The sequence below is a fragment of the Physcomitrium patens genome, chromosome 22 (genome assembly GCF_059467195.1).
Source record: "Physcomitrium patens ecotype Gransden chromosome 22, ASM5946719v1, whole genome shotgun sequence".
Lineage (NCBI taxonomy): Eukaryota > Viridiplantae > Streptophyta > Bryopsida > Funariales > Funariaceae > Physcomitrium > Physcomitrium patens.
The window spans coordinates 12364472-12385149 of record NC_143431.1 but is presented as its reverse complement, the minus strand read 5'-3'; the positions used below and the strand labels follow the sequence as shown (position 1 = coordinate 12385149).

The following is a 20678-nucleotide window of genomic DNA, read 5'->3' as shown; positions in this document are numbered from 1 at the left end:
GATTAAAAAGAAAGCCATACTTATGTGCAGCTTTGTGTAACAATTTAAAGTAATGACAAAACATGAATGTGACCATCTGAGTATGTGCATCTGATATATAATCTACAAAATCAGCATACATGTAAAATTTTAAAATAGGGTAATAAGATTGATAATAGCTCTATTCATGAATTTTAACACTTCATTGTTATTTTGATATTCCATTATGTAACCTGCTTCAAAAAAAAAAAAACTTTAAAATAATATTTAAATATTATATATTTATTTGATAAGATTACAAGCCATGTACTAAGAAAATCTACCATATAATTCATTCATTACTTCTATGACCACATACAATAATTTGTGATATTTAGATATCTATCAATATAGCACTCAATTTTATTATTTTTTAAAAGTATCATAACAATAAAACAAAAATTGTGTATTATTAGAAGCATCATTATTTGAAATGTAAATATTAATTCAAAAAATAAAGAAAACTATAAATGGATATCTCTTGTTCCATAAATCTTTATATATACACTTCTACAAAAGTAAATATATATTTACTAGTTTCAATTTTAAATCATTATTTTTATCATATTTAGAAAGTTATTTAAGCCACACCTCAATTTTGTTCAAGCCATACCTTCTTTTGCCATCTTATGATTAGTTCTATCCATCCCCATCTTTCTTCTTTGTTTCCAATTCCATATCTCCCATTCACATCCTTGTTCCTTATCCCATCTCTTCCATCCCTCATTCTCTCTTCTTCTCCCTCCTATGTCCCTTATTCCCAACCCAAATTTGTGGCTCATCATTTAGGAGCATAACTCACAAATTTAGCTGGATGCATTATACAAAATAAGGTTGCAATATCTTTTATATGATGTTTATGGTTTTTTCTTAATTTAATCCATACAAACTCCATATCTATACAAAAAAATATGCACAAAAGCCATTAAGTTTGACTAAAGAACTCTACCATAGTCATAACAATTTTGTAACAAGTCATCCTTGTAATTCTTTATTATACTAGTTAATTTGCTATGATGAAACTTAGTTTTGCCTTGGATAACACATGCTACTCAAATGAGGTTGATGGATAGGTAGCTTGACTTAACAATTGCTAGCAACTTGCAATTTGCATCTTTTCTATAGTAAAAAATACCATTTCAGTTCATTACAAAATTTGGATAAGTAGTTCTTTTGAACAAGGTTATCTTTAGAACCTCTTAGTGGAGGCAGCCAAGTATAGTTTGATCAAGTATGAGAAGAAGAGGAATCATCTATATATTTTAATAAAATTAAGTCTGTTTTTTTTGCCAACTATCTAACTCACAATCTAACTCAAAATGTAACAATTATAGTACTTTGTTTTATATTCTCAACTTGTTTTATTTATTTTTATTTTTATTTTTTAATCTTTTCAATAAGACATTCTTAAGCTCAAGATAAGAAAGCACAATGTTAGTAGCTACTTTAAGCTACGTTTCTTTATGGAGAAAACTAATAATTTAGTTGAGGCTAGAGATTAAATGTTATGGTGTGCACAAGAATAGACTTTTGACGAAGATTTTTATGAGTCAAAGTTAGGAATTGATAAAAAGTGCATTAAAAATGCCATATGACAACTTTCAATTCTATGGTGATCACCTATAAGTTGATGATTTTTACTTGATTTTTGAAAGAAAAAGCTAATTTTTAAAGACTTGCAAACTCTCGATCTAATTCATTGTATTATAGCATTTTGTGGTATTGTAACCTAATGTTGTTGACTGAAGGAAAGCCTTTGAATTCAAGCTTTATGAAAAACTATACAAATTACTTTATTTTGTGAGCTTGTATTACTTACCAACTTTGCCAAGCTTAGGTGGTTTTAAGCTGATTTCACCGTCATATTGAAAGAAAAATCCACATTTAAGTTTTAGTGCATCACTTATTTGTCATGTCTCACAAAATTGTAATACTTTGTCAAAATCTTTACTTTGTAGAATTTACTTGGTATTTGCATGATTTAACTAGTATTATTTGATTGAAGCAATCATATTGTTGCTTGCCGTGAATGTGTCAATATTGATGAATATATTTTTTAATCTAAACATATTTGGATTTGTGACTAAGCTATATGGACTCAAATTTGGATTGAGAAGAAGGAACATGAGGTGGCTAGAAACAAGGGATAAGAAACACATGACATTGAACAAGGATGAAAACAAGAAATTGGAAACAAGGGACAAGAGATATAGGACATGGAACAGAGATGAGAACAAGAGATTTGGAATGAGGAACAAGGTAAAGATGGACAAAATTAATCATGAAATGGCAAGGAGAGGGGATGTTGCTTTAATAAAATTGGAATATGGTTTTAATAACTTCCTATATTTATTACTTTTATATCAAAATTTAATATACTCTTATCTACCTAAATCTTATGGCTCCATGTCATCTTAACCTTCAATTTTTTTGTCCTTATAAATCTTTAGCAAATTGATTTTTTAAATAATAAAGTCATAAAAGATCATATTTTATTAGTTTTATAATTTATTTTTTCTATTATTAATTTAACTTTAAAATCTTATTCAAAATAAAAACTAAATATTTTTATTTTTTGTAGAAATATGTGGAATTGAAGGGTGTACACCTAGCAATTCCTAAAATAAAACTTAATAATTTGTTATTGTATATGAACATCTATGTATATAAATAATAAATTTTATTAATATTTATATTATGTAATTTAATTTTTTTTTGATGTTGGACACATCTTTCATGTAGATCTTTTGATATTGATGAGTAACTCCATAAAAACCTATGTTATTGCAACAATAATAATAGATGTAAATCTAAAAATTCTATAATATTTTATTGATAGTTAAAGTTATATTAACTTTTTTGAAGTTGATTAAGAAATTAGAGCTTTGAATTTGAATAAATTCTTCATAGGATTACATCTAATAAATTTATTTATTATTTTAAGCTGCATAAAATTAAATTAAATTTCATTTATTTGCCTTAAAGATATAGTTTTTTTGAAATTAAAAATAAAATATTGGTAAAATTATATATTGGTGCAATATTCAGTGAAAACACATTTTCAAAAATACTCTAATTTAAATAAATAAATATATATATATATACACATAGTCATTTGACACACACTTGAAGAAAGTTTTCTATTTTTTTTTCTTTTTCAGAGAAATAAAATTAAGAAAAATAACAATTTAGTTTTAAAAAACAAAAAAAAATAAACTAATTTCTCCATAATTCCTATCATAATCTTTACCTATCTTGTTTATTGACTTATAATACTTATTTTTATTTAAATTTTAATCAATAGACTCATCATTTTAATAATACATGTATATGTTGAAATGTTTTAAAACATTATGATTATATTAAAACATTTCATCATGAAACATTATTACATATCAAATATTACTACACTTCCACAATTAATCATTATGAATTTGGGTTATGACAAAATACTTATGTGTTTTTGAACTCCCAAAACTTTTAAATGTGAATCATGAAGTAGAGCATGGATTCTCAAAGTAAAAGAAGAGATGTCTGTTGGGTATGCTCATCCATCCAAATTGTATTGGTCTTTATTAAAAAAATACATTTATTATTGTTAAGTGTTTTCAAATTGTTACAAGCTTTGAAGGAATTTCAGTAGGTTTGACTATGACTTCAAAATTTCAATAACCTTGTTGTGACTTTGCAAGTCGAAGTGAATTTTAAACAAGATCGAATGTATCCACATCATCTGAAATAATACGAATTGGAATCCCCATTTTGAGATTGAGAATGAATTCAGACTGAATCTCCATTGTCACAATCAGAGAGCCAAATCACTGTCGCTGCAGCTGAACTGCATGTTTTTTCCATTCCAGATGTCACAACAGGCAATGAATATGCTCTAACTTACACATGGGTCCATTTTCTATACAAAAAAAGGTATCCAGACCTTCATTTTTCTGTTACAAAAAAACGCATACAAATCATGAAGATGGATGCATCTGATGATGAAAAAAGCATGCTGAGCAGCAACGAGATGGGTCTCTTCATTTTAGTCCGACAATGATTGCAACGTAGACACAAACCAACACTGTCGATGCTCTTGTACAAGGCTTTGTAGGCGACGGGAACTTCTGCAGGGAAAAAAGTATCCCTTTCAACGCCATTCTGTCACAAAACAACAAACAAAAACCGAGAAAACGTTTTCCTAGACAGCGCCACCATTGCTGTTGCCATCCCCGTGATTCAGAGGTGGAGCACGACGTGCTTGAAACTTTCGCACGGTGCTGGGGGAGTTTCCTAGCGGTGGGAACAAACTGCGAGAGGAGCGTAAAGGATTCGCCGATTGGCGTCGGATTCGGGGTTCCGCAGAGCCTGACAGAGGGTGCTGTTGTCCATGTTGTAAGCATGGCACCGAGGATCACACACTGCGAGGCGTGATCCACCCCAATCCGGATGGCAACTTCCTTGTTCCTGTGGATGATTCAGTGTGCTGGGCTGTGCTGCGGCGGCATTTCGAGAGAGCTGTGCATTGTGCCACGGATTCAGCCTCCGATGGCATCGATCTCCGCAGCAAGCTGACACAATTGGCATTATCGTGAGGGCCGATGTTGCAAGAGTTTGTGATGGTCAATGTTGCTAGAGGTTGTGGTGATCGCTCCTTCACGTGGACATTCCTGACGATGACTGTGCTTGAGCCGTCGCTGGACACTTTAAAAACAATCAACTAGGCTCACGTGAATGTATATAAATTTATAAATGCAAAGATAGATAGACAGACACACAAGTGTGTGTGTGTATATATATATATATATATTCTTGCATGCACACAGATAGACAGACCGACAAATATATATATATATATATATATATATGTATGCGTGTATGGGTGCTTGTTTCTTAATGCATACAGTTAAAAATGCCGCAGTTGTTGCAGAAATTGGCAGAAGGTGAAGTTAATGCAGCATAGCTTTGGCTTTGTCTTGTGGAACAAGCTAAGTTCACAATTGTTGTAACAAAATGTTTTCTTACAGTATCATTGAATTGAATGTTGAATTGTTTATCTCTACCCAAAGCTGATTTGAATTTTCCCCCTTCAAATCAAGATTAACAAGAGGGGAATATAAGTATTGACACCAATATTTTGGAATTGAAATAGGACAAACTTTGGAGACACATTAAAAGAAAAACATGTTTTTTAATTGATCAATATATTTATCTTTAGTAAAAGCATTTTTAAATATGTCTGACGTACACATAGATCATGTTTAACCACAAAAGTTAGATGATATTTGGTAAATGTACATATCTTGAAAGTTGTTTTTAGAATAAAAATTTAGTTTGAATTTTTTTCAAGTTTTTTTAAATCTCTATTTTAATAATAGTATTATAAAGTTCGAGATCGGGCTTATTTAAAATGTCTAAAAATGTTACTGATCTTTTTATGTGCAAATAATGTGTTTACATCATATGATGGCAAAAGGCTATTTTGGCAGAAGGATATTTTAAAATATACAAAACCCAAAAATAATTTTTAATATTATTATTTTACAATTCATTCGTGAATTTTGATTATTGCATCTTGTATTAAAAAATTATCAAAGACTTTAAAACAAATTTTAAAGTTTGTAAAGCTTTGGTACAGGAAAATATAACAGAAGATATCTCTTACTTATTTATAACTAAAACAAAAAATAGTAATTTGGTTATATATATATACATATATATTATATATTTTTTTAAGTTGCAAGGTAGTTTATTCAAGAAACATGATTACAAATCTTTGTTATAAACTAATTTTTATCTTTTTTTGACATTATTTAATATTGCTAAACCAAACTAAATATATTTTCTTATTTTTCCTGCTTATTCTGATTTCTTTTAAATATAAATATTATAATCATTTTTAAAACTAAAACTATATAATTATATAAAAATTTGAGACTTTAAGGAATCAAAATTTTATTTAATACATATACCAACAAATCTATATTGTAAGCATAGAAAGAAAACCTCATTATTTTAAATGAGAGACATGTCAATGTTTCATAAAGTTATAACAAAACAGAGATACTTATTTTTTTCTTGACTCCTTACAAATCTACTCAAACTAAATAGATTTTTTTTTTTTTTTTTTTTTTTTTTTTTACTTTCAATGTAACATTAGACACTAAGAAACTTTATTTTTAAAATTTTCTCCTAAAATAACAATATCAGAACTAATTCTTTACAACAACTCTTCCACTAAACTATAGTGATTTAACAATGTCTCTGTACTAATGGTTTTTTCTTATATTTTCTTTTATTAATTTTCTAATCTCTCTTCTTTTTTCATCTTCTAACATTTTCTTAGTTCCTGAATAGTGTTTTTCTAAACCTATTCAATTTTTAACACCTTGTGCTATAAGGTATAATTCTTATCTTAACTAATCAAGGTATTTCAACTAGTAAAATTGAATCAATTAACTAGCTTCACTCAATAAAGTTAGATCTTTGTTAGATTCATTCAATTCAGTGAATTATTCCATTAACAAAAACAATTGTTTGAAAGGGCAAAAATACTAGTATAGATAAATAGCTCACAAATACTATTGTATCTTATACAAAAGGGTTTACTAAAGATATTCTTAGGTCTTTGATTTTTTTGTCTTTGTAGCAAAAAACCTCAATGCATTAATTTAAAAAATATTAGCAAACAAAAACATGAAGAAAATTAAAGTGTTCACTAGTAAATTACAACAATTCATAAGCCAATTTACAAACTAATATATTTTTAATATATTAGTTTTTTAATATATATATATATATATATATATATATATATACATAAGTTTAATATACTTCAGATGTTAGAAATAAATTAAACAAAGTGCTTTGCATATTTAAAACAAGATAAATAAAAAATATAAACTAAGTTCAATTATGTAAAAATAAGAAAAATAAGATTAGAAAATTATTAGACATTGCATTTGAATTTTTATTAAAAAATGATGATTAATTCTATATTAATATACTTAAAGAATTAAAAAACCATCAATGTGCTAGATTTTTGAATGTAGCAAGAAAAACCATAATTACAAAAAACATATTCTGATTTCTGTTGTATTTTTTTGTAGCAATGTAATTAGGATCCTTCAAAGCCACAAAATAAAATAAAAATCTATAATTTAAATTTTTTTATACATAATTTTTGTACATTAATTTAAATCAATGTGGTTTAATACCTTTGTTGTCAGAAGAAAATACTTAAGAATTACAAATCTTAAGGATGCCATAAAAGAATAGATAGTTGAATAAATTATAGGAGAATTACATTTAATAGAATCCAATTTTAAAAAATATTATCTAATATATTTTTAAGCTTGAAGTACCAAAAGATAATAAAAAAATAGAAGTATAATATGATTTGGACTTTATTCTCAAAATATATAAGATATCTAAGATCTAGAATATGAAATGAAATAGATAAAATGAAATCATTTTTTTTTATAAATCAATATTCAAATTATTTATATTATATTATATAGAAAAAATTTATGTAGTAGGATTTTTAAAAATAAAAATCGACTCTAATACATAGCAAAGCTATTAGAATTAAAAATAATATAAGAATGGTTTAAATAAAATTCAATTTTTTAAAAATAATAATATTTTAAAATTCAAGGACTTCAATATAGCAATTATATCTTTTAGCATAACTTTATACAACAAATATTATTAGAATTATCTATTATCAAATATTTGGCTAATTATATAAAGATCCAATAAAATACAATCTTTCTACTATTGTCACGAATATACATATTTACATAAGAAATTACTTAGATTAAAATATCTTAGAATAAATTACTTAGATAGGAGTAAGTAGAAGTAAGTAAGTTTGATAATATTTTTTGGAAAAGCTTCTTGAAGCTTTATAGACATAGATTTGACTTTATATGTATTTATAGGTGATTAATAAATTAAAAATTAGCAAAAAAGTTGGCCACATGTTGCACATATTGGACATATAGCTCACATATAAGAAACTTGATTTTTAAGTTGAATATGTATTGTGCAAGTTGAACACATGTTGGAGGTCCTATAGAATGTTGCCTCAAATCTACTAGTTAGATAATATATATATATATATATATATATATATATATATATATATATGTATGAGTGAAGCCTTTCTCATTCTTGTTAATTTCTTTCTTGCTTTTGGTATAGTTTCAAGAGTCTCTAGTTTTTTAGTCTTTGACAATAGCCAATCTAGTTTCTTCTTGAATATATATATATATATATATATACATAATTTTTCATTATTTTTTAAAAACCATTTTTCTAAGTTATTTATAATCTTTGAATTTTTTTCAAGAATATACTTACAATATCAAAGCTTTGTCTTTTCTTAATTAAAATTGGATTATTCCTTTCTCTTGATTGGATATAAGAATATTAAAAGTTTAGAATATCTACTTCTAAATTGATATTGTTTTTAAAATTATCTTTTTTATTAAGTCATTTTTTTCACTTACCTTCAATGATATTAAATATCTTCTTTTCTATTGAAATATCATGATAAAGCTTATTGAATTGAAGAATACAATAATACAAATATAAGAATAAATGAAGGAGTTAATATTTGTAATACATTAATTCAATTTACTACCATAAGAAGCAAAAAAATTAATAAGAAGTGAAGATAAGTAGATGATTGGAGCTACTTCAATATTTATACCAAATTAAATTAATTTTTATATGGTGGAATATTATTTAAGTTTCAAAAAATCCAAAATTACTTTGATTGAGAAGTTTGATGCTATAGGATTAAAGTTTTGATGATTCATCAATCAAGTACAATTAGTGATTGAACTTCAACTTAAAAGCTATTCGATACAAAAATCACAAGTCACTTTTTTGTCATAGAGATAAATTATAAAGAATCAAAGGATCGATATATTCTTGTCTCATTAAAAGAAAAAAATATTACTTAAAGATAATATTATATGAAGACTAGAATAGCTATTGTCAAAGACAAGAAGACTAGAGACTCTTGAAACAAGACTAAGAATAAGAAATATATTAACAAGAATGAAGAAGGCTTTACTCTTACTTCCATATATACTATCTAACTAGAAGCTATATAGTAGCGTTCAATAGAAATTTCAACACATGTCTAACTTGCAAGATAAATGTCTAATTTTCAATACAAGTTTCCTATAAGTATACCACATGGTGAACTTTTTGGCCATGTTTTTAATCTATTAATTACTTATAAATAAGCATAAAATAAAATTTGCATCTATGAATCTTCTAAAAAGTATATCTATAAGATATTATCAAATTTATTTATGTCTACTTACTTCTATCTAACTCTTTTAATTTATAATAAAAATATGTATGTTTGTAATAGTTTATTAGAACATTACTTTTAAATTCTATTTTGACATGATTTTTATCTTTTTTTGAATGATATGATCCAATATTGGATAATTTGGAGGCCTCTTTGGCAAAGTTTTGATTTATTCATTGAAAACATGATGCAATTTGTATAACAATCAACAAGATTTGTATTTTATATTAAATAAATCAATTAATATTATTATATATTTTATAATTTTAACAACTTTAAACTAATATAAAGTGGGATGATGCTAAATTGATTTGGAAATTTTTCTACATATTACAATATTAAATAAAAAAATTGATATTGAACTTATTTGATACACAAACATTAAGTTAAGCAATCAACTTTGCTTTGAAGTGTAATAATCAGCTTTATAAATTTTAATCTTAGAGTCTCACTAATGAGCTTCAATGTTTTTATAACTCAATGGCAATACCAACATCTTTTCAATGCATATATTTGATTGTAGAAGTCATGCAAATTGATACAATATGTTTTAAACCTCATATTGTACATGAAAGGACTTAATATTTTCAAAAAATATTATGCTTATATTATAGAAAAATTAAGCACATTGCTCAATATTATCTAAAAAAGAAATGTAAGTACAAAATTAAAAGTATTGTTGTTAAAAAAGATAATATGTTAAAAAAAAAAGTTTGTCTAACTATAATAAAAACTACAAGGTTGGAATCTTATACAACACTTAGTAAATGTTTTATTCTTTCTTCAAAACCTTATCTTTGTTTAATAATAGATATTTATTTGGAACCTAAAAATTACAAAGCCTTTCTCTACGAAGATTTAAAAGTTTGAATTAGATTTTTAAATAAAGATTTTGTTAAAAGATATAAATTATATTTAATTAAATAAAATCTACTTATATATGTAGAAGTGATAGATGGTTGTTTGTTGTCATCTAAAGATGTTATTCATAAAAATATTTCTATAAATATACCAACAAATAGTCATAATACTTTAATTGTATTCAATATCATTAAATCTCTCTTTTATCAAGTCATTCTACATTTATTGTAGCTAAAGAAGTATAACCCTCAAATAGATCAGATTTCTTGAAGTTTCAATTTTTTCTAAAGTATAATTAAGAGTTTTATTAATTAAGTAAAAATTTATAATTCTAATACAACCAAATTCTTACTTATAGATGGGGAGCTTTCATGCATGCCATAAAAGAAGGATCATCATTTTTTATATATACTACATCCAATTTTGATAGTAGAAAGACTTCAAACAACATTCTAAATCAATATCAAAAATATTGTAGAAGTTAAGAGAATATTAAGTGGATTATTGCATGTTCATACTTATTATTATTTTAAAATATGATGCATGTGAATGTATATATATATATATATATATATATATATTGAGATAGATAAAAACTAACTAAAAATATTTTGAAATAATTTTGGTTTTCAAAGAAAAGAATATATCAAATTTATTATTAAAAATTTACTAAATAAAAAAACCTTTGCTAATTGAATAAGAATTTATAAATTATTATTATATATATATATATATATATATATATATATATTTAAATTAAGATTTCTAAATAAAACGTCTTTTATTTAAATTATATTTCATTGAAATTAATAATTATATTTTTATAATCTTTTCTTCTTTGAGGTCATCAAGCTCATAAGGTTTACATTACATCAAATTGTAATAACTCAATATCTCTTAAATAGAATATATATATATATATATATATATATATATATATATATATATATATCAATCTTGATAATGATATATTATTAAAAAAAATAAAGAAAAATAATTTAATTTTTTAATAGATTACATTAGATCATATTTAAATTATTTGATAACTAATTTTAAAATTTAGTTTATTGAAACCTTAAAAAATAAATTTTATCAAATGGTCACAATATTTTGTTTGAATATATATTTATATTTATAAATACAGATGTAAAAAATATTGATTAAGTAAATAAAATTAATTAGATTTTTTTAACTTAGTAGCATGTTTATTTCTAATAGATAGTTTTTTCTTATGGTTTAAAAATTATAAAAACTTAAAAATTTCATATTATTTTAACCTTAATTGAATAAAAATTATGTTGGATTATTTTATATTAGCATTTTTTATCATTCTCTACCATGTTATAAAAAAACTAATAATTATTTTATTGTATAAATTATATTCTAAGTTTTTAAACCAATAATATTTAACTTACAAATGAAATATTCAAATAATAATAAGATTATAAGTAGATAGAAATTAATATTTTAATATTTTAATATTATTGTATAATTTAAATATAAATAAAATAAACATGGCAATATATAACTAATAATATCAAAATATTAAGTGGTTATTTTTATACTTTAAAATATCCACTATAGATAAAAAATGCATAAATGATTTCATAAGGTTTAATAATTTGATTTCATAAGGTTAATAATTTTAAATTACATTGAAATATAAATATATATATATATATATATATATATATATATATGTATTTATATATATTTATATATATTATAAAATAAAGATGTAATTTATTACTTGTCATTTTTTAATTTTAATTAACATATCTAATTTATGCCCTAACATCAAAGAAAAAAATATAATAACAATTTTTTGATGAATATATATTTCAAATGGTAGTATCTAATATTTATATAACTATAAAAGAATTGAGACATCTAGTTACAATAAAAATATAAATATATGCACATTTTTTCTTTTTTTATGTATTTTTTAGTGTATATATATAAAAATAAATGAAACAATAAATATTAATCACTATCCAAAGATATATGCAATCATAATTCATTAATATGATTTTAACATATTCTTTCTTTTGTATTCAATTGCAAAATAGTCAAATGACAAGTAATATTAAAAAGTGTTTATTACTAGTTTTTTTTAGACTAATACAAACATCAATATACAATCTTCTATGCTTCATTAGATTTCTATCATCTAATTCAAAGAAATGTATCACTAAAAGAAAAAATAAATATTATTTTTTAAAAATAATTAAAATTTTAAAATACTTTAATACCAAATAAAAATATAGAAGTGAATGATGTATTTATAAATTATTCAAATTTCATATATTTCACAATAAATAAACTATATCCAATAAAAATGTACCCTAATAAAAATGCTAAGGAATATGAATTATTTAGCATAAGGAGTTTGCAATTGATGTATGATATATACAATATGCATGCTTTTTCAATAAAATAAATTATTACTTATCTATTTTGGAGGTGCTTAATAACCAAATGTTTTTTAAAAAATATTTTACAAGAATTTTATATAACTGTGGATGCCAATGAGCTACACATGGATTTTATTGTTCTTTAAACTTTCAACAAAAAAATCTTTGGAAACAAACTCCAAATTTTTGAAAAAACATGAAGGAATTATGACCTCCTCTCGTATGTGCTCACATTTGGACAAATTGGATCTAAAATACTAAGTTTGATCAAATTGAATTTGGATGTGACAAGATAGACCCTTCAATTTGAATACTCATGTATGTGGTGGAATTATATTCCGTTTCTAACCATTGAATCTCCTTTCTATACATTGAATTTTGAACAAATACAACAGATAAAATTACCAACATTCAACAGGAAATATATTTTTACTTACATTTCTGAAAGAGAACAAAACAAAAACAACTTAAAATGTAATAGATATACTATAATCAATATAAGATATTTTTGAAGTTGAGATTGACATAATTGTAAACTTAAGAGATCGTGCATGAGGTGAATGTAAACACAAAGATGGAATTAGAATGCCAGAAAAAAGTGTATAGCACATGCATGATCGGTTGCTAAATAGGACCCATTTAGGTGATTAGGGTGAGTTGGGTGTGGGCAGAGCTCCGGAGTCAGGACCCACAGTGTGGTTCACACCTTTCAGCGGTCGGAGCTATAATTAGCCGCCCTTATAATACCCACTCTTAGCATGGGCTCCAATCTTCAAAGCTTTGCTGTCTAGTGTTGCAGAAATCTCCACAACATAACAGCTGACTGTATTGTCTAATACTTTTGGTGCTCAGTTCAAGAAGTATATTAAGTGTAGCGGTTTGGCACTGTATTCGAAACTGTGAAATGGAATACTTGCTTCTTCTACCAGGTTATATTATAACTACCAGGTAATGTAGGTGGAAAAACAAAAATGTAATGGATATACTAACATTGTATTTCCACCTACATTCTGAAACATAACAAAAAAAAAAACAAAAACAAAAACAAAAATGTAATGGATATACTATGATCAATATGAGAAATCACAAACGTGGCATTGGAAGCGAGAAATGTTCAATGCGGTGCGCAAGGGGTGAGCAGGACTAGAAGCTGTGATATCCTGCTTGGCAGACTTGTTAGTCGATGATGCATCGTTTGGTACAATCCCATTGGGACTGCACAATCTGTGTGATACGTATTGCCTACGGTCTCAGTTGCTTACGGAATCCTCTCTGAAAAACGTCTTGCGAGGCAGTCAATTTTGCCCCAAAGGTTGAAGCTCTAGATTAATCCGGCGAAAGGATCTGCCTGAAGTTTCTTTATTCTAGAATCCTCGAACATAGATTGTTTGTGTTTTCCAATCAACCTATCAATCGATCCATCAAACTTTTCGTGGAAAGAAAAAGCGAAAGACGATTCAATGAAATTGTGATTTGACTTTGCTCGGTCAAAAAGTAACGGGTCCGATGAGATTCAATTCACAGATTCGGGAGAAGGTATCCGTAAAGTGATTCCAAAGGAAAAAAAACGAGAATAACTCCTTGCTCACGTAATTTTAAACAAAAGTGCTTGGTTTGGTCAAGACGCCAGACACATTAAATTTCTTTGAAAAATCTCATCACTTTAATACAAACCAGAATAATATGTTTAAAGCTGATCAAAGGTTCTCCCACACTACCCCTCCACAGAAAGTAGATAAAAAGCAATAAGTACCCATGAATGTGAGATGGTAAACGCGAAGGAAGTGATGAAAAACGGCCAGAAAACACCAAAATTGGACATTCTATTAATGTGGGGGGTTGGAGATGATAACTCTATTGACTGCCGCCAGTGAGTGAGGATTGCCTGGAGAGTCTGAGGACGGTGAACTAAAGAATGACTTGTTTGTTTTTATACCCTCCAATATAATGAGTGCATGTTTCTCGGGTAGACATGCATATAATAGGAAAACTTTTTCAAGACTTACATGAGTCAGTTTCGTGATAATCAGCGACGTTTTTACTCACCGCTGCCAACTTGCCACGTGATAATTTTCCCAGTGGTCATTCCAAAATTAAGAGAATCGAGTATTCAACGAGTGAAGGCCCCTAACCCGATCTAAGGTAGTTTGTACTCAATATGCGTCCGCCACACGCATAAAATAATACCGAACGATGCAGCTTTTCTAAATTCTGCTTGCAACGCGATGGGAAAGGCTGTAACCCAAACCATGATTTTGATTACAGGAAAGGACTCTGCAAATGTCTTCGACGTCTCCCGGAAAATCCACTAATCAAATACTACGCAACCATCCTTTCGGAACTCTGTTGAAAACTCGGACTCCTCTCCGCTCCTGCTGCTCTCCCAGTGCTCGCCACATTTTTCAGCGGGAGATCCCGAGGGACGATTGACCTGATTAACTCCTGTGACGTGCGTAAAGGGCTGGCGTTACTTGTCCACTAGATTGAGCCACGCGAGGTGTGATCGCTAGCTTCGGAGTTCCATGATCTTCATGGTGATGGACCCCATGTGCAGCCAGTTTCTGCCATAATGTGGCTAACCGCATTCATTCCACCTTCACTTCGCTTCGAAGCTTGAGCCACCTCCAATCTTTTTGCGAGCCCCAGGGCCCGCATCTGGTGCTGATTGCTAGCCCTGGCCCCGCTCGTGCGCTCGTCCGCCCATGGCTTAGATCACCATCGGCTCACTCGCCGCGAAGGTAATATATCTCCCTGGTGTGCTCGCCAGGCCAGATGTGTCCCTTGCTCCAGCCCCGATGACCACCATCATGTGACGCCGCAGCTTCTTGCTGCGTTGCATGGGTGTTTCTTATCAAGGTTAGTCCGTGGTTAGCTGGCCCGCCGTCACAATCTATGAGCTTTGAGTTTAATTTCCAGAACACCGAGCTGGGTAGAATGTGGGCGTTTGTGAGAACTGGCATAGCAGACTTCAGTCCAAACCTCGATACGAATTGTTGCTGGGAATCTTACAGAGGTGGATCTGCTTCTAGGACTGAGCACATGGGTTGAAGACGATAGTTGATGGAAGTTGGGTCGCATCAGTTCCAGCCATGTGCAGAGTGTATTACGTGCTTAGACGATGGTTACTTGAGAGTACTAACACGTCACAGTCTCCCCTGTGAGACATTGTCGTCGTGGGTCGTCGCATTCTGGCTGGGTTCACCCCTTTTGATCGAGTCAAGACGAACGCCGTCGTGACATTGTGATATTATCATTTATTCCCTGGACTATCAAGTCCATTTCATGTAGAAAATAATTGCTTCTTAACCTTTCAAGACTGTGTCCGTCTCCAGTTTGAATGTACTTGAACCTCCCATCCTGTTCTAACCATTTGGGTTCTTCGCACAGGTCCGTTATTATTTTGAATGCCGCCAAGGGAATCCTCGGGCACGCGATTCCAGTGGAGCCTCCCCAACCATCTTAGCAAGTGTCCTACGCAGAGTATTGTCTCTTCTGGTTGTCTGAATCACAGCAAAGCTTAATAGGCGTTGCCTTCCCTCGAGGCTCTCGATAACTTTCCATTCCGTTGCCTCCCGGGCTGCAACATGAAGGTATGGGCTTCAGCGCTGTCTTCGGGCCACCTCTCATTTACATGCCTGCAGCAAGTGTTGGAATTCTTTCAAAGTTGGTGAACGTTTGATGATAATGTTTCTCAAGAACTGAGACTCCTACTTTCGAGTGATGTGTTGCAAAAATCGCGTTAGGTCTCTGTAGACCTTAAGCCGTGAGCACGGATCGAAATGCCCCACCAGTCATTTATCTTAACGGTGTCGTTTATTCCAGTTATTCGGGTGGGGAAAATCCAAGGACCCTCAGCCGCCACTTTTACAGCAAGTCAAGAAATCAGGTGCACTTCATATCATTGTTTGATCTCACATCGAAGTCTCGAACTTCGAAGTTTTCGAAATAGTTCCAGTCGCAACCCGCAGTTTTTGGGTCAGGGTGCAACCTAAATAATGACTTTTTTGGGGTATCCGTTTTTACTCACTGTTCCTATATATGATAATCAAGTAGAGTCCAAGAGTAGCAAGAGGGATTCCGGGTCTTGTTCGAATGTCCTGGCTCAGATCGTGGGCACTAGCTTTTCGTTTTATTTATTTATTTATTTATTTACGTGTCACGTGTTCCTTGCTACTCGTGATTTCTTTTGTGCGTCTGTTCTGGGAAGTAGATTCTACTCTCTGATCCGTTGAGAAGCTTTCATATCTATGTTTTGATTAGCAGATCCATTCGCGAGGAGTTGCAATGGCAGGGACCGTGGCACAGCGGGCATGGGGTCGTTCATGCCTCTCAAGGGTAATAGTACTGGAGTCCGCAAGCAACAGGGACTTTTCGATGTGGAGCAGGAGGATTATCTCCTCGGCTGCGCCACAACGAAGCCCAAGGTCAGTAATATTGATGATCCGGATTCTGACAAAAAGATAGAAGATACATTACAGTTTGTATTTAGCCACGAGCGGGAAGGGCTGCTAGCCATTGGGACATTCGCCTTGGAGCAGCTTCAGTCGATTCGAAACATCATCGATGCGCATCAGAAGTCTGGAGATCATGATGGATACGAAGCTCCCAATGGCGCTTCTGCAATGGACAGTGACATGATGCAAAGCTCCGATGACGAGGATCAGCTGCAACGCAGCTGGCTGGCCGCTAGGAAAACTTGCGACTTGCCCGTATTCGGAGATGTCGAATCATCAAGAATCGAGTCTGAACCAGAACGAGCACCGACAGAGGGGCGATACGCGAGCCCTAATCAGTCCAAGGCCCTCACCCTCTACGACAACGGCAATCGGACGTCAAATGTGGCCGTGAAACCCATCGTCCTCCTCACATCTTTGCCTCCTGAGCTTCGGAGGATACTTGATCCCGCGAGCGCTTTGCTCTACGGAAGGTCGCAGTTGCCCGACCTTGTGCCGCACTGGACCGATTCCGTGCCGCCTCCAGTAGTAGCTAAGGTTGAGGGACGCTCCCTGGACGAGGTCTACTACTCGTCTCATCTCTGCGGGCTCCTCAATTTCAGGAAAAAACCTCAGAAATCTGACAGGACTTTAGCCAAGCGATCAAATGCGCGAGAAATCGTCCCTACTCCCGGCGAAGAGAAGAAATGGATGATCCCTATTGAGCGCGCTGAAGACGAATTAGCAAAGACATCCTTCATGAAGACCTTGGGATCCGCTGGACTACCGTCTCTCGGGAAGCTGGCGAAGCTCTGGAGGGCGACATGCAAACAATCATCTGCGAGGATCGCACCCGAAAGGAAACCGTGTCCACAACAGGCGTCAAAGGTAAAGAAGCTGCCTGCGTTTGTCCCTGCTCTTGAACAGTAGCCGCATGGGAGATCCCTAATTCGACGTAGTCTATCAGCGTCATATAGCGGTGAAGGTGCTCGTCAAAACCACAAGAAGTATAAAAGATACTCTCCATGTTTTTATGGTGACAACATGTTACTGTGATCAATAGCGATGTTGGATAATTCTGCTTTTGTCGAAATTGAATGCAAGCGCCCCAGAGCAAATGATCATTGGGAACTAAACTGTGCATTTAGGGTGCTTTCTATTCAAGACAACTTTCTGAGGTTTTTTGTATCTTGATCCAGGATCCGCTTGACATTCCAAACGAAGAAGTTTTTACTTCTCCTATAGTGAAGCCCTCGAGTCGGTCAGGCCAGCTTTCGAAGGGCGCTTGGAGCCTGAAGGTTGAGGAGTTCAGGAGAAGAGCGCAAAGGCATGAGAGGATGGTGAATACATCTATTGCTGAATGCTCCCCCAGTCGGGACGGTTCGGGACACTGGATCAAGACCGATGAAGACTGTAAGTTCGTTTTCCTCTGCGTTGTTTGAATCCACAGGATTGGTAACAATGCCTTGTTTGAATAGTTGAACCCCCGTCTCTTCTTGTGCCGAAGTTTCTGAACTCGTCTGTTCGTCTCTGTGACTCCAGTTGTGGTACTTGAGATGTGAAACAACCATATCTAGTTTTATTCAACAGGAGCGCTCCCACTTCGGCAGCCCGAACGGTCTAAGTGCTAGCCTGCTTGTGCGACTCAAACTGAAGCGTCAGTGGTCCGAATCGTTCGACTAGGAGCTCGCAGTGTTTCCGACGTGCGACCCGGCGTGAATCAACCAGTGTGTCCCCGACAGACGACGTCGTCGTTGTACAACTCCAGCCGAAGCTGGGATTGTGTCTTTGGATATGCATCTTAAGCATTTTAGCTTGGACTAAGAATCTATCCCCTATCAATCGATGTACTAAAAACCAAAAGGAGGGGCTGTGACGAAGCCCACGTTGCATTTCAAAACCTGCGTCCTCTGCCTAAACGATGAAATCTTCAGCAATTTAATTGCTGGATTGAATGTGGATCGATCCACTGCGCTGAGTCGAGTTCCACGCACTGCCGAGCGACATCCGGCGTGCTCAACTTGTTGGCCCTTGCATGGCCATCTCGTAGGTTAACATCCCCATATTGACACACATCTGATCAGGACATCACTAAACTTTACAAAGCTGGTGGTACATCGGAGCTTTGGCAATTCGGCGTTTCTCTTTTGTTCTTATTTACTAGGTTTCATAGAGCTTGCCTACATCCTAGTGCTCTCTCCGAACGTGTTGGTGATGAACCTCAATTAATTGTACAGTTTATCCATTTCCAGGTGGGCCTACCCCCCATGCTGAAATAATAATGTTGTACTTGATCCTTGCATGGTCTAATCCATTGTATCATCGGTGTTGTTTTGGTGTATTGTGCACAAAGAAAGATTGTGTTGCGTCTTCTCAACAGAGACAGCGTTAATCACATCTGAATTTTGTGACGAGTTTGATGGTGAGATGAAGTATTGTTTGTGATAATGTGGTAAAGAACGCAACGAGTTCGAAATATATTGAAACTAAAAGTGTTCTTGTTTTTTGTTCTGGTGGTTAAATGCCGTGTTTCTATGTTTTAAATTAAAAAAAAAAAATGAATGCTTTACAACAAGAAAATGGTAATAAGTAAAAAAAAAAAAAAAAAAGTATTAGTATTAATTAATTAATTAATTATATTAATTATATTAATTTTTGTATTAGTTATAAAAAAACTAATCAAATTCTTTTACTAAATATATTATTTTATGTAGAGTATTTAAAATGCCATATTATTTTTTAAAATCTAGATTGTAAAAAGAAAATAACAATAAATATGATTTCAAATTTATTATATTAGTACAAGCTATAATTCTATTATAAATTCTTTTAAATATAAGTTAGATATGTAGATAAATCTTATAATTGAAAGAGAAAAAATATATTTTTTTATTCAAAAAATAAAATAAAGAAGACATGTTAAAGTGATGCTAAAATAATATAATTAATATTTTATAATTATTATATGAGTATATTTATTTATTTATTTATTTATTACAACAAAAATATAATGTTATAAAAATTATACTCTTAATTTTGTAGGTAACTGTAGTTAAAATCATATGTATAATCTATTGTATGTATGTATGTATGTATATATATATATATATATAGGAAAATGATAAAGCAATCAAAAAAATTACTAAATCGACCCACATGTTTAAACCATCATTATACCCTCTCAACCCCGTCCCCGTTTCTAGCCATTCCCATGTTCCCAATTGTCACCTCTGTTCTTGACATTCCCAACCTCCCATCCCCATCTTTAGCAAGAGTTGGAAAGGGAGAATGGTTGAGAGTAGGGATGGGGACTGCAAAGGTGCAATGATGGTTAAGATAGAGTGGGTCGCTTTAGAAAAAATTTGGGTCCCTTTATCATTCCTCTCTCTCCATATATAAAAATTTGCAATTTATAATTATTTAATTTAATTTTCAGTTTCTAATTATCATTAGAATATAATAAATTGGTACGTCTTTTCTACCTAAAAATAGTTATTTATTACTTCAAAATTCTAATTGTGTTATAATATTTTCAATCTTATATAAAATTAAAGAAATTTACATATTATATTAATGGACATAAAACATATGAAAAAGAATAAAAAAAATAAATCTACTCTAGCTGGATTC

The 20678-nt window shown here is 30.9% G+C and overlaps 1 protein-coding gene across 4 annotated transcripts; it reads left to right on the top strand.

Annotated features, from left to right (window-relative positions):
* The first annotated feature begins 14972 nt into the window (after positions 1 to 14972).
* On the top strand, positions 14973 to 19358 carry LOC112274691 (uncharacterized). 4 transcript variants are annotated; one of them, XM_090246233.1, is made up of 6 exons: positions 14973 to 15353; positions 16003 to 16205; positions 16438 to 16501; positions 16879 to 17936; positions 18248 to 18461; positions 18591 to 19358. In XM_090246233.1, exons 2-6 carry the CDS (start codon positions 16200 to 16202, stop codon positions 18608 to 18610), a joined length of 1362 nt encoding a protein of 453 aa, XP_090102359.1. In that variant the 5' UTR covers positions 14973 to 15353; positions 16003 to 16199; the 3' UTR covers positions 18611 to 19358. The 4 variants fall into 4 exon arrangements, with proteins under 4 accessions (XP_090102359.1, XP_024360137.1, XP_024360138.1 ...); XM_024504369.3 differs by having other exon boundaries at positions 14977 to 15353; positions 16876 to 17936; XM_024504370.3 differs by having other exon boundaries at positions 14993 to 15471.
* Positions 19359 to 20678: the final 1320 nt, after the last annotated feature.

Excerpts from the sequence above, each read along its gene's own strand:
- LOC112274691 (XM_024504369.3), top strand. Across the intron at positions 16,502-16,875 it reads ACAGCAAGTCAAGAAATCAG|CAGATCCATTCGCGAGGAGT; the intron begins GTGCACTTCATA and ends TGTTTTGATTAG. Across the intron at positions 18,462-18,590 it reads GATCAAGACCGATGAAGACT|TTGTGGTACTTGAGATGTGA; the intron begins GTAAGTTCGTTT and ends CTGTGACTCCAG.